Source organism: Oryx dammah, unplaced genomic scaffold (assembly GCF_014754425.2).
Source record: "Oryx dammah isolate SB20612 unplaced genomic scaffold, SCBI_Odam_1.1 HiC_scaffold_2, whole genome shotgun sequence".
NCBI lineage: Eukaryota > Metazoa > Chordata > Mammalia > Artiodactyla > Bovidae > Oryx > Oryx dammah.
The window spans coordinates 15,006,949-15,019,198 of NW_024070186.1; the positions used below are offsets into that span (position 1 = coordinate 15,006,949).

Sequence of the window (12,250 nt, forward strand, 5' to 3'; positions counted from 1 at the left end):
GTCTCTCTCTGTCCCTCAGGGCTAGCCAGCCTACGGAGAGCCCAAGAGAACAGTCAACAGTTCCAACGTGGTAGAAAGTAAAAAATCTGCTTCTCCTTCCCTAACTCGACACAAGCAGTGCCTCCGGACTGCCCAGCACCTAGCCATCCCACGTTAGTCACGGTCCAATGAGATAAGGCAGAGCTTTCTATCTGAGCCACAGCCCTGCGGACTCTCCAGGGCTGAGGAATCTGATCCACTCTGGAATAATCAGATTATAATCCTCCTCAGAACCCTCTTTCCTCAAAGGGACCCTGGCCATCAGCCCAGGAGATGGGAAGTTTGGGGTAGGCTCCCAGTCCAGTGGGGTCCTAGGCGTGTCGTGTGAAGGAGGCCAGCCATGCAGGAACTGCAGGTATTGAGCGTCCACTGTGATGCCTGGTCCTCCTCTGAGGAATCCATCCTGGGTCAATATTCCAACTTGTGTGCAGCCGTGTTTGCACCATACATTACTCATTGCAGCATTATTTATAACGAAAAACAATTGGAAACTACGAGATGTTAAGCGGTAGGAGATTGCTCAGTGCTGATCCATCCCTATGAGGTAATGCCTTGTGGGCATTAAATCATGCTGGAGAATGCGATCCATTGACACAGAAGATGTTCCAGATAAATTGCCAAGGGTTGAAAGCGTCCTACAAAATGTCTTCAGCAGGGTGACCATGCTTTTGTAAAATGTCTGCCCTGAAGGAAACTAGAAGAAAATGTTAACAGTAGTTATTGTTGTGGGGCAAGGACGGGGGTGATTATGGGCAATTTCCCTTTTTTTTCCTCTCTCTCTTCTTTGTTTCCAAATTTTCTCCATGGCTTGTGTATTCTTTTTTGTATTTTAAGAAGACATTTAAATAAAACTACGTATGGCTTATCATTGCTTTCAAAATGTGGGACTTAAAAAAATTGAGAAGGTCATTTAGACTGAAAAACATACCACATGTTCTGATAATGCCCTTCCCTTTTTTAGGTCCTTGGCTGTTGAGTGGAAGGAGAAAGAAGAGAGCAAGGCTGAGGTTTTGGTGCTGCTGAGGATGAGACCTCTGAGCTAAGGTTGCTGAGATGTGAGAAACCCCACACGCAGGTGAGCTGCTTTCTGCCCTCCTCCTTTCCCAGACACCCTAGCTCCTCCTGTGGCCACCACGTTCGGGGGCTGGCCTCTGCCTGGTTTCCTGACAGTCAGCCCCAGCACAGGCCTTAGCGCATCACTTCCAGAGACTTCTCACTTCCAGTTCCAAAGAGCCAGGCTGTCAGGAGGCATCACAGAGCCAACTTTGGTCCAACATTCAGGCTTCAATCAGAGAAGCCAGGCAGGCGTGGAGACAATTGAGCTGTCGGTACCCATGGTGTAAACTCTTCCGACCGGGTACTTTCCAGCTGCCCACGTGGTGCCCCTGAGCTTGGAGGTGGGGGAATCAAATGCTCACCGGGGGCCTCACAAGCCATAGCGAATGAGCGCTGCAGGTCCCCACCCCAGCTCTGCACTCACACACCAGCCCCCTCAGCAGTAGTGGTGCCCAGCGGGGTCCAGACACCGAACCAGGACTTTCCCAATGGGTTCTGGGCCCAACACCACACACTGAGCCCGACGGGGGTCAGGGAGACTCAGGCCCAAGTCTGCCCCGTCTTGGTCAAGGCACTCGCCTTCCCTGGTCTGCCTCCCCATCAGCTCCTGTCCAGTAATGACCAGGAATCTCCACTGAACGTTATAGGATGCCTTCAGTCAAGCCCCCTTTTCCTCTCTCTTCTCCATCCTTTGGGGCTCCTGACTGGCTTCTCTCCATGTTGCTTCTGGAGTGACCCTTCTAAGGTCCAGGAGGATTGTGGACCCCCCACTCCAACTCAGCCCCCTTTGTGGGGCTTGGGGGGCCTTCTGGGTGAGTGCTCCTTCTGTCACTCCAAGCACCTCCACCTGGTCCCCACCCTCAAACATCAGTCACCCCACCATCTGCAGTTCCCAGAGCAGATCTGCCCACAGGACTCTAGTTAGAATGTTCTGGGCCTCTCCTGCCAGTGAGTTTCTATTTAAAGGCGCTCACACTTTAAAAGTGGGGCTGAGTCCCCAAGAGGCTGCTCTGCTGGGAAGAAACATGTGTGCCAGCTGCCTCCCTGCCTTCTATCTGAGAGAATTCTCTTGTCAGCGCTGCAGGGCAGCAGAGTGCAGAGAAAGGTGACTGCTGGGGCTGGGTGGGGCCAAGGAGGCCTCTGGCCTTCTGGACTTGTGACCTCATCAGTCCCATGACAGCCAGCAGGTGGGAAGTGTGGCCTCCATAGGTGAAGGTGGGCAGGGCAGGGTGGCCCCTCCGTCAACCAGAATCTGATGCTCCAAGCCAAGTGCCATGAGCCCCATCCAAGGCCTCCCCAACATGGCACAGCCCCCCAGGAATAGGGTGCTCCCGGGGCAAGGGCACCACCCTTTTTACATGTGGCCCTTAGAGACAGGGAGAGTGGTGAGGGGTCCACAGTCAGCACAGGAAGAGACTCCTCGAACCCAGCACCAAGGGACAGCCCCCCCTCGCAACGCCCACAAATTTCCCTTTAGAGAACCAGCATGAACGCACAGCAGTCGCATAGCTCCACACCTGACGCCCCCGACCCTTCCTGGCTTTGCTGGTGGTGGCAGTGGTGTCATTTGAAAATTCCAGGGAGAGGTTCGCTCCTCGGACCTGCTCACTCTGAGCTGTCCTGTCGTCTCTGAGTCTGGCCTCTGAGCCGGGTTGGTGTAGATGTCATCTCTCCCGACCTCTGTGGGCTTCGGGGGCCTGAGGGAGGGCAGCCTCAGAAGGACTCTGTGTTCCACCCACACAACCATCTGCAGGGTCTGGTTGATTGCCAACTCTACATCTTATAGCCCCTGGGGTTGGGGGTGCGGGGTCCACACCTAGCCTGCTGCCTGTCCTGGCCTCCGGCCCTGGCGATGGCGCACATGGGACCCTCCCTCCACCTTCCCAAGCTGGCACTTTCTGCTTTTGGAGGTGGTGGCCCTCACGTCTCAGTGTGCCCCATGGCCACCCACGGAGCCCCACCCTTCTCGCTTCCCCTCCATCATGGGTGTGAGGACAGGGCGACCTCCTGACTGCTCAGATACGCATCTTAGCTCTGGAACTGACTCAAAGTAACGATCACACCTCCCCCACATTCACACATGCACCCGCCTGCACCCTCGCCCTGGAAGAAGTCTTCTGGGAAGTTCCCTTTGGGCCGAGAGGTTGAGCCCCAAACCCCCACACAGCATGGTCCCCTCAATCTCAGTCATGGCCCGGACCAGCCACACCAGTGCTGGTCACCACCCCAAGCATCTTTAAATGACACAGAAAGGATAAGAGGGCCTGGAGGCCTCTGGACAGTTAGGGGTCCCTAGGGGCCCCTTTCCATCTCTTACAGATTGGAGTTCAGATAAGGATTTCACAGTCTGTTGAATGAAAAACCCGGCTGCCAACATAGAGGAGATACAAATGCTGGTTCTCAAACTTAGCCGCCAGTTAGAATTCCTGGTGCATGTTTGTGCCTGTTAAGCGCTAAGTCACGTCTGACTCTGTGACCCCACCGACTGTAGCCTACCAGGCTCCTCTGTCCTCGGGACTCTCCAGGCAAGAATACTGGAGTGGGTTGCCGTTTCCTCCTCTAGGGGATCTTCCCAACCCAGGGATCAAACCCTGGTCTATTGTGTCTCCTGCATCGGCAGGTGGGTTGTTTACCATTAGTGCCACCGGGGAAGCCCAAGAATTGGAGCCTTTAAAAAAAGATCTCAGTACCCAAGCTCTGTCCCAGATGGAATCCATCACAGTCTCTGAGACGAGAGCCAGCCATCGGCATTTTTAAAGCTCTGGGGACTTTAATGAGCAGCCATGTCTGAGAGCCAACACCCACGACAGGTTCTCAAAGTGGGGCCTCATGCCAGCAGCATCAGCACCCATGAGAACGCATACTCCATGCCTGACCACTGGATGTGAAACCTTGGGCTGAGGCCAGTGCCCTGCGCTTGGGCCAGCCCTCTGAATGACCCAGCTGCACATGGGAGGCTGAGAAGCAGCGTTCCGGAAGGATCTAGTCAGGTCGGGGCTAAGGGCATGAACAGTGGCTATCCCAAGACTGGACAAGACTCACGCAGGACACAGTAGAGGCCCAGCTGCTCGTAGCCCTCGCAGCAGTCGGTCACATTCCTGGGCTCCAGAACCTCCACCGCCAGGTACCGGGTCTGGTAGACGGTCTTCGGGCAGCGGCGCCAGGGGATCCAGCCACCGCAGGGAACGCGGGTCAGGCGGGACATCTGCATAGCCTTCACGCTCTGCACGCTCTGGGTCACGCTGTAGTTGCACAGCTGGAAGCCCAGCAGAGAGAGGCCTTTTTCTACGAGGGAGGGAAGAGGATGGAGAAACAAGAGAAGAAAATGCTAGGATCAAACAATATGAGGGGTCCTCTGCAAGTCCCCCGCTTCTGCAAGAGCAGGTGAAACAAAGCCCCTGCACAGGGTATCTGCCCACTGGCCTGTATCTGAGAAGGCAACGCAGACACGGAGACTCAAGGGATAAAGCCTGACACCTGTGCTGCGCAATCCTCTGCAAGATGGAGACGCCTCCAAGCCTGAGCCTTGCTCCTCCTCCCAGCGGTGCTGACTCTACATTAAAAGGAGGGATACAGAAGAAGCAGGCATCTGGGGCTCACGTCCTGGGCTCCGCTGCACGTCCTCAGACTCTCCGGGCCAGAGAGACTGCGCACACCTCTCATCTGTAGAGCTGCTGTCACATGCAACATGAATACGCAGCAGCTCCCTCGATGAATACACCAGCCCCACCTGTGCTGGGCACACTGGCAGTGACACCGGAATGAGGTGAAATATGAACACACATGTCAAGCTCATGTGAGACGTGCATAGATGGTAAAGTGCAGTCTGACTGTTGCTATCATCAGCAGGAGATGAGGGCACGCCGCCTGCAGTGAAACATCCAGGTTGCCTTATCCGGCCCTGAATGTCTTTCACCTGGAGCTTGGCTCCTGGGCACAGATGCCCACGGCCTTCGTCAGCATCATTACCTGGTTCTCAAGACCCTGTGGCACCTGGTCTCACCAGCCCTGTGCCTCAATGTCATGGACCAGCTCGCTTGGGGTCCTGGGGTGTTCTATCTGCCCAGGGAGCCTCTCCTGCCTCATGGAGCAGGGACCATTATTATGGGCTGAAGGATGGCGGCTGTTGTTCAGTCGCTCATTCATAGCCAGCTCTTTGCGACCCCATGGACTGCAGCACGCAGACTTCCCGGCCCTTCACTATCTCCCAGAGTTTGCTCAGATTCATGTCCATTGATTCAGTGGAGCTATTTAACCATCTTGTCCTTTGTCGTCCCCTTCTCCTGCCTTCAACCTTTCCTAGCATCAGGGCCTTTTCCAATGAGTCAGCTCTTTGCATCCAGGCTGAAGTGTGTCCCACCCCAAATTCACACACCGAAGTTCTAAGGCCCAGGACCTCAAAATGTGACCTTACTTGGAAGTAGGGCTTCTGCAAATATAACTGGTTGAGATGAGTTTATCCTGGAGCAGAGTGGCCTCTAATGCAACATGACCAGCGTCCTTATGAGAGGGGAAATGGACACAGAGACAGGAATGCACCCAGGGAGATAAGATGGGAGATGAGGCAGAGATCAGAGTATTGCTCCTACAGGCCAAGGTCACTCAAACCCCAAGCAGACCCAAGCCCCCGGAAGCTGGGGAGACGTGTGTCTGGGAGAGACCCTCCCTCCCAGACTCAGGAGGAATCCACTGTGCCCACACCTTGATCTTGAACTTCTGGCCTCCGGATTGAAGGGAAATAAATCTCAACTGTTAAGTCCCCCAGGAATCCCTGGTGGCTCAGTGGTAAAGAATCCGCCTGCAATGCAGGATACTCGGGTTCGATCCCTGGGTCAGGAAGATTCCCTGGAGAAGGAAATGGGAACCCATTCCAATATGCTTGCCTGGAGAATCACATGGATGGAAGAGCTTGGCGGACTGCAGCCCTTGGGGTTGCAAAGAGTCAGACACAACTCAGCGACCAAACTACCACAACCAAGGCCCCCAGTCTGTGGTGCGTTGCCAAGGCAGACCCCAGGGCTGACACGGGGACCATGGGGTGCCCTCCACATTTGAGGCTAGTGTGGGACTCGCTGCATTCATGGGCTGTCAGTGAAGGCCGAATGAATGACTTGAATATATCTTAGGTCTTCATATACTCAACCTCATATAGAGCTCTAAGCTGTATGAGACTGTATATCCACTGGATAGGGGCTCTATGTTATAGTGTAAACCTTCAGGGAGAAGCTGGATTTCTGAAGCAGAGCTCACAGGGGACATCAGAAATCACCCTCATCCCCATGCCAGGACAACATCCCTGGAGACTCCCACCTTTGTCCTCAAGTGCGCACATGCTAAGTCACTTCAGTTGTGTCCGACTCTTTGTGACCCCATGGACTGTAGCCCGCCAGCTCCTCTGTCCATGGGATTCTCTAGGCAAGAATACTGGAGTGGGTTGCTCTGCCTTCTTCCAGAGGATCTTCCTGATCCAGGGATTGAGCCCACATGTCTTACATCTCCTGCATTGGCAGGCAGGCTTATTACCACTAGTGCCACCTGGGAAGCCCATGGGTGCCCACAAGCATGCAGAAAGTGAGGCTTGGGGGTTGGTGACCCCCAAAAGAAACGAGGCCAAGCCAGCCCTCATGCTCAGGCTGGTGGGAGAGCCTGTAGCCTTCCTCCGGACAGAGTCAGGTGCTGAATCCCACCACCCCAGAGTGAGTCTACTCCCAAGCCACATGGTGGCCTCCCTGGGGATGGCCAGGCCTCTGGGGGTGGACACAACCTGCACCCACCAAAGATCGGGCCCCAGGAAGCCTTGGGAGGGACCAGGAGGCCCCTAGATGGGTGGGGTGAGGCAGGAGCAGGCAGCTTCCGAGGCCAGAGCTTAGACGTGACTGGGACGGGGGCTGGAGAAGATGTGCAGTGGCAGGGTCACTGTGGAGCAATGGGGTGAACAGGACAAAGCTTCCTGCGTGGAGAAGTTGGTGAGGCCGACCTAGACCTTGTTTTTCATCTGAACTGAAGACAAGATGCAACCGCTGATGAATATTACTCCTCTGCCTCCAGAAAGCCTCCAGGCCTGATCGTGACAAGGTTCCAGCTGATCCTCAGCAGAGCCCTCCCGCACATAGGCGTGTACGCACGCACACACAAACACAAACACACGCATATGCACACAAACACACAGACACAGATACAGACATACACAGACACACAGAAACACATAGAGACACACAGACACAAACACACACAGAGACAAAACACAAAGACACACACATAAACGTGCACACAAAGACACACACAGAGACATGCACACAGACACAGACACACACAGCAGACACAGACATACACACAGACACAGGCACACAAACAGACACGAATAAACACAGACACATACGCACAAATCTTCCAAACCCACTTGCCTCTCCTTGTTTTGTCTTTTACATTGTGCTGGAGGCCACCAAGTCCTCCCAGGCCTGGCTTCTTGCCAGAGCCCACCACAGAAACCACTGGGCATATTCTGCTGTTCAACAAATCCTTTTAGCAACACAGAAAGCGGGGTTCCCGGGTTCTAATCCCAGAGGGAGAAAATCTAAGTGCTCTGGTGGGTGCTGAGGTCAGCACTCACACCAGCTCCACAAATACCAGCCGTGTGGTTCTGACCTCATTTCATGTCCTCTCGGTGCCCTGGTCTTGCCTTTTGTAAAATCATGGCTGTGCCTGGGATTGTAGGAGGATTAAATGACATCACGGCCGTCGCCTCAGTATGTGGAACCTGGGAGCAGACAGACCTGCAGCCCTGATGGAGCATTGAGCTGCCACCACCCAAGTCCTCACGTGCATGAAACACCCTCTGAGATCTCCTCTGCCTTCCCGACATTCCCATCATCTTGCCACTGACCTGGATGATGTGTACATTACTCATTCCGGAGGAAATACCATGTTTTCTTACAAAATCACAGTTCATTAAAAAGAAAGAACAAAATTCTGCCTATTTGTGAAGAAATTTTAAACCAGTTCAAAACTGAAACTGAGAGCAGGAACAGAAGGGCTCTGTTTGAATTCCCAACAGAATAAGACGGATGTGCAGGGGAAAATGACTGAAAAGCTTCGCAGTCTCAGCGCCCTGAAATCTGGGGCTTGAGAATCCCAGTGTGTTTGGCTGCTGACACGTGTCTCTCAAAGACCCTGGATGTGTTCCTGGCCCTTCTCATCCACCTGGGCCACAAGCACCCTCATCTAATGTCAAGGAAATGGGGTTGGCAAAGCCCCAGGTGAGCGGGAAGACCCACATCCTGAACCCCCCTCCCTGCTGGGGGAAAGGAGGTCAGAGTCAGGGTCGTCCAGGTGGTAATCTTGCCCTTGGCCAGCGGAGTGGCCCTGTGTAAGTCCCTGGCCACTCTGGGTCTCCCTCCCCTTATCTATAAATTGAAGACTAATGGGTCAAGGCTCCAGAGAATTCAATTCCCGTCTCCAGGCATGTGCTCCTCTCGGCGGGCCTGTAGCATCTGTACCGCTGGCAGAAATGAGAGTTCTGGGTCCCACCCCAGCTCCGATGACTTAGAACCGGCCCCTGAATGCCCTCAGCCCTAGCTGATTCTGAAGCCTTCCCATCACCTCTTTTGTGGTTACAGAACGTTTGCCGGAAAAGGAGCAGTCCCGGACTCTCCCAGCAGATGCATCTTTGCCTGCCCCACTCTCGGCAGGGCTGTTGTCCTCAGGAGACCCTCTTCTGGGAGCCCTTGCCCCTCCAGCATCGCCCACACGGAGCCCAGACCCCTCACCTGTGAAGCTGCTGGCCTGGCTCGGGTTCACGATGATGACCAGGGCCAGCAGGCCCAGCCCAAGGGTCCTGAGCATGGCTGGGCAGTGGTGGTGACTCTGGGTCTCTCCTGAGTGGCAGCACGAAGGGGCCTGGGCTGCCTGGACCCAGAGAGAGGGCCCGTCTCTCCCCTGCACCACTGACTGTGGCAGTGGCTTCAGACCGTGTGCTTGCTGGGAGCAGTCCCTTATGCCTGCTCGTAAACACCAGCCACCACTGTGGCCGTGTCCCCCGGGGCAGCTTTGTGTCAGGGCCCATTCTCCATCCAGGCAGATGGCATCTCTCAGGAAAGGTAAGTACCCACCTGCCAGACTACATCACAGGGTCCCATCTCGTTGTTACACAGAAAACACCTTTCAGACCCAAATCTGACTCCCTCCATCAAGTCCAAGGTATTCTCTTACCTTATCGTAGCGAACTGGCAGGAGAAAACAGCAGCAAATCAAAGTGGTACATCAGATTCAGAGAGCATCCTTCGCACAGTTGGACAAATAGATCAAAAGCCATAAACCTACCCCTGTGACCCAGTGATCCCTGCCTGAAGCTGGGTCTGAGGGCCATGAAGCTGCGTTCTCAGAGCTGTTCATCACTTGCCAGAATTTAAAGCCGCAGGATGTGGAAGTGAGCCTTAGCGATGAAGGGGGTTAGTAAGTTAGTAGAGAGCATTTGAATGTAACATTGCCCAGACATGCACCCCGGGAGGACACTTAGCAGCGTGGAAACAGCTTCTCATCTTGTGACATCAAAGCAGAACCTCAAACAGTTCTGTCTCCAAAAAAAATAACAAATCCATGATTCTATAAAAGTGGCCCCGGCCCAGGAAGGGCCAGAGGAATAAAACGTGGTAAGGATGAACTGATGCTTTCAAACTGTGGTGCTGGAGAAGACTCTTGAGAGTCCTTTGGACTGTAAGGAGATCAAACTAGTCAATCCTAAAAGAAATCAACCCTGAATATTCATTGGAAGGACTGATGCTGAAGCTGAAGCTCCAATACTTTGGCCACCCAATACAAAGAGACAACTCACTGGAAAAGACCCTGATGCTGGGAAAGAATGAGAGTGGGAGGAGAAGGGGCAACAGAAAATGAGATGGTTGAATGGCATCATCGACTTAATGGACATGAGTTTGAGCAAGCTCTGGGAGATAATGAAGGACAGAGAAGTCTGGTGTGCTGCCATTCGTGGGGTCGCAAATAGTCAGACATGACTGAGACACGGAACAACAATGAACGATGAGAGAATGATAGCTGATTTATGTTTTATTTCAGTAGCCATCATGTGCTGTGCGAACTGAATTTGTAAATTTCATATTGAATACTTCCTGCTGCTGTTAAGTCACTTCAGTCATGTCTGACTCTATGCAACCCCATAGACGGCAGCTCACCAGGCTCCCCCGTCCCTGGGATTCTCTAGGCAAGAACACTGGAGTGGGTTGCCATTTCCTTCTCCAATGCATGAAAGTGAAAAGTCAAAGTGAAGTCGCTCAGTCATGTCCGACTCTTAGTGACCCCATGGACTGCAGCCTACCAAGCTCCTCCGTCCATGGGATTTTCCAGGCAAGAGTACTGGAGTGGGGTGCCATTATGCCATCTTCTTATTCCTCTATTGGATCATCTTTTGTTGCATGGTACAATTTTTAATATTAAACTAGGCACAATTGTGAACATTATACAAAGATTCTATACATTGGTTCTACTAAGAAAACTTTCAAATGGGATAATAAAGATCCAGCTCAGATCCATGGTTCAGATGTAGAATTCCCTTGGGCTCAGCATACAAAACAGTTGTGCCAGGAGGGCCCTTCTGGCCTAATTCCCAAAGAACATGACTACATCTTTAATTCTCCAGAGATTAACCCCTGAGATGATTAACTGCTTGTTTGCATGGTTAATGACTAGATCACAGATGCCAGGACGAGAGGGAAAAAAACTGGAAATGATCGTGCAGTTAAGGGGCTCTGAGTGAGTCTCCTGGGAGCCAGTACCCTTTATAGAAAAACAGTACTCCGGGACTGACTCACAAATCCTGCTGTTCTAACAGAGGTTTAAAAAAAAATGTCAATAAAAGGATGCACGCTAAAGTTGTAATAGAACATTCAAGAGAATAAAGTTCAATTAGCACTGACAGAATAAATATGTGTGTGTGTGTGTTAGTAGCTCAGTCATGCCCAACTCTTTGCAACCCCATGGACTGCCAGGGTCCTCTCTCCATGGGATTCTCCAGGCAAGAATACTGGAGTGGATTGCCATTCCCTTCTCCAGGGGAGCTTCCTGACCCAGGGATTGAACCTGGATCTTCAGAGTTGCATGCAGATTCTTTACCAGCTGAGCCACCAATAGGAAAAGTATTATAATGAAGCTAAATAAGAACATTTAAAATATGAGTTGAATCTGTATTCCAGTATTCTATCACCCCTTAGAACTTAAGATGCTATAAGATATGAGCACTTCTCTAAACGATGAGGTGGAATCAAAGATAATCTTGTATTTTGAAACTGGAAATTGGCCTCGGGCACCACTTTTTCTCATCTTCAGACCCACGCTATGAAGTAGGTCCTTTATCTTCCTAGTACAAATAAAGAGACTGAGGGTCCAAGAGGCCCTCGGCAAGTGGGATTCAGTTCTGAAGCCCACGTTCTTCACACTCCACCCCTGTCTGGACACAGTTCAACCAGGAGAGAACCCAGCCTCAGACTCAAGAGAGGGGAGCAAAATCAAGACTTTTTGTCTGCTGAGCACTTCCTGCTAACTAGAAATTGTCCATGAAATATTGTCACAGTATGCTTTCTCTTCATATCAAAACCATGGGATTAAAAAATCCCTCAATCTCAGCAGCCTGGTCCAGCTCTGTCCTCTCTCACCCTGCATTTGCATCCTCCAGGCACAGGCAGGTAAGCATGTAGGCTGTGTGTTTCGGTTCATCCACAGCAAGATGTTTCCCTCCTGTGTGCTTTTCTGCCTGATGCCACAGGGATTTCCCACATTTGACTTTCCCCTGTAAACACATTGAGGAAAAAGAACCATGCCCTGTAACCAGCAGCGCAAGGGATGGCCCTCCAGGATGTCACATCTGGCCACCAATGTAACCAGCAAAGGGGCCCCAGGTGCCCCTCTGGCCACCAATGTAACCAGCAAAGGGGCCCCAGGTGCCCCTCCTGGTGTACAAAGTCCAGCATCTTGCCGATGCTGTGTCCAAGAACTAGGGGACTGGGGGAAGCCAGCAGGGTACAGGCTGGATCCAAGGACCTGCACACACACTCGTTCACACTCACACCACAAGTATCCACACATGTAGGCACGTTTACACAGTCACCTACGACACATTCACACACACTCACTCTCACACATGCAG

The 12,250-nt window shown here is 52.5% G+C and overlaps 1 protein-coding gene across 1 annotated transcript in view; it reads right to left on the reverse strand.

Annotated features, from left to right (window-relative positions):
* Window positions 1-8,937, reverse strand: part of UMODL1 (uromodulin like 1) — a 73,899-nt gene extending 64,962 nt beyond the window's left edge. The window contains exons 1-2 of the mRNA XM_040232019.1: window positions 8,862-8,937; window positions 4,138-4,380 (exon numbers count right to left, since the gene is read on the reverse strand). Of these exons, the coding sequence (XP_040087953.1) occupies window positions 4,138-4,380; window positions 8,862-8,937 (319 nt within the window). The remainder of the gene's footprint in view (window positions 1-4,137; window positions 4,381-8,861) is intronic.
* Between the last annotated feature and the right edge of the window lie 3,313 nt (window positions 8,938-12,250).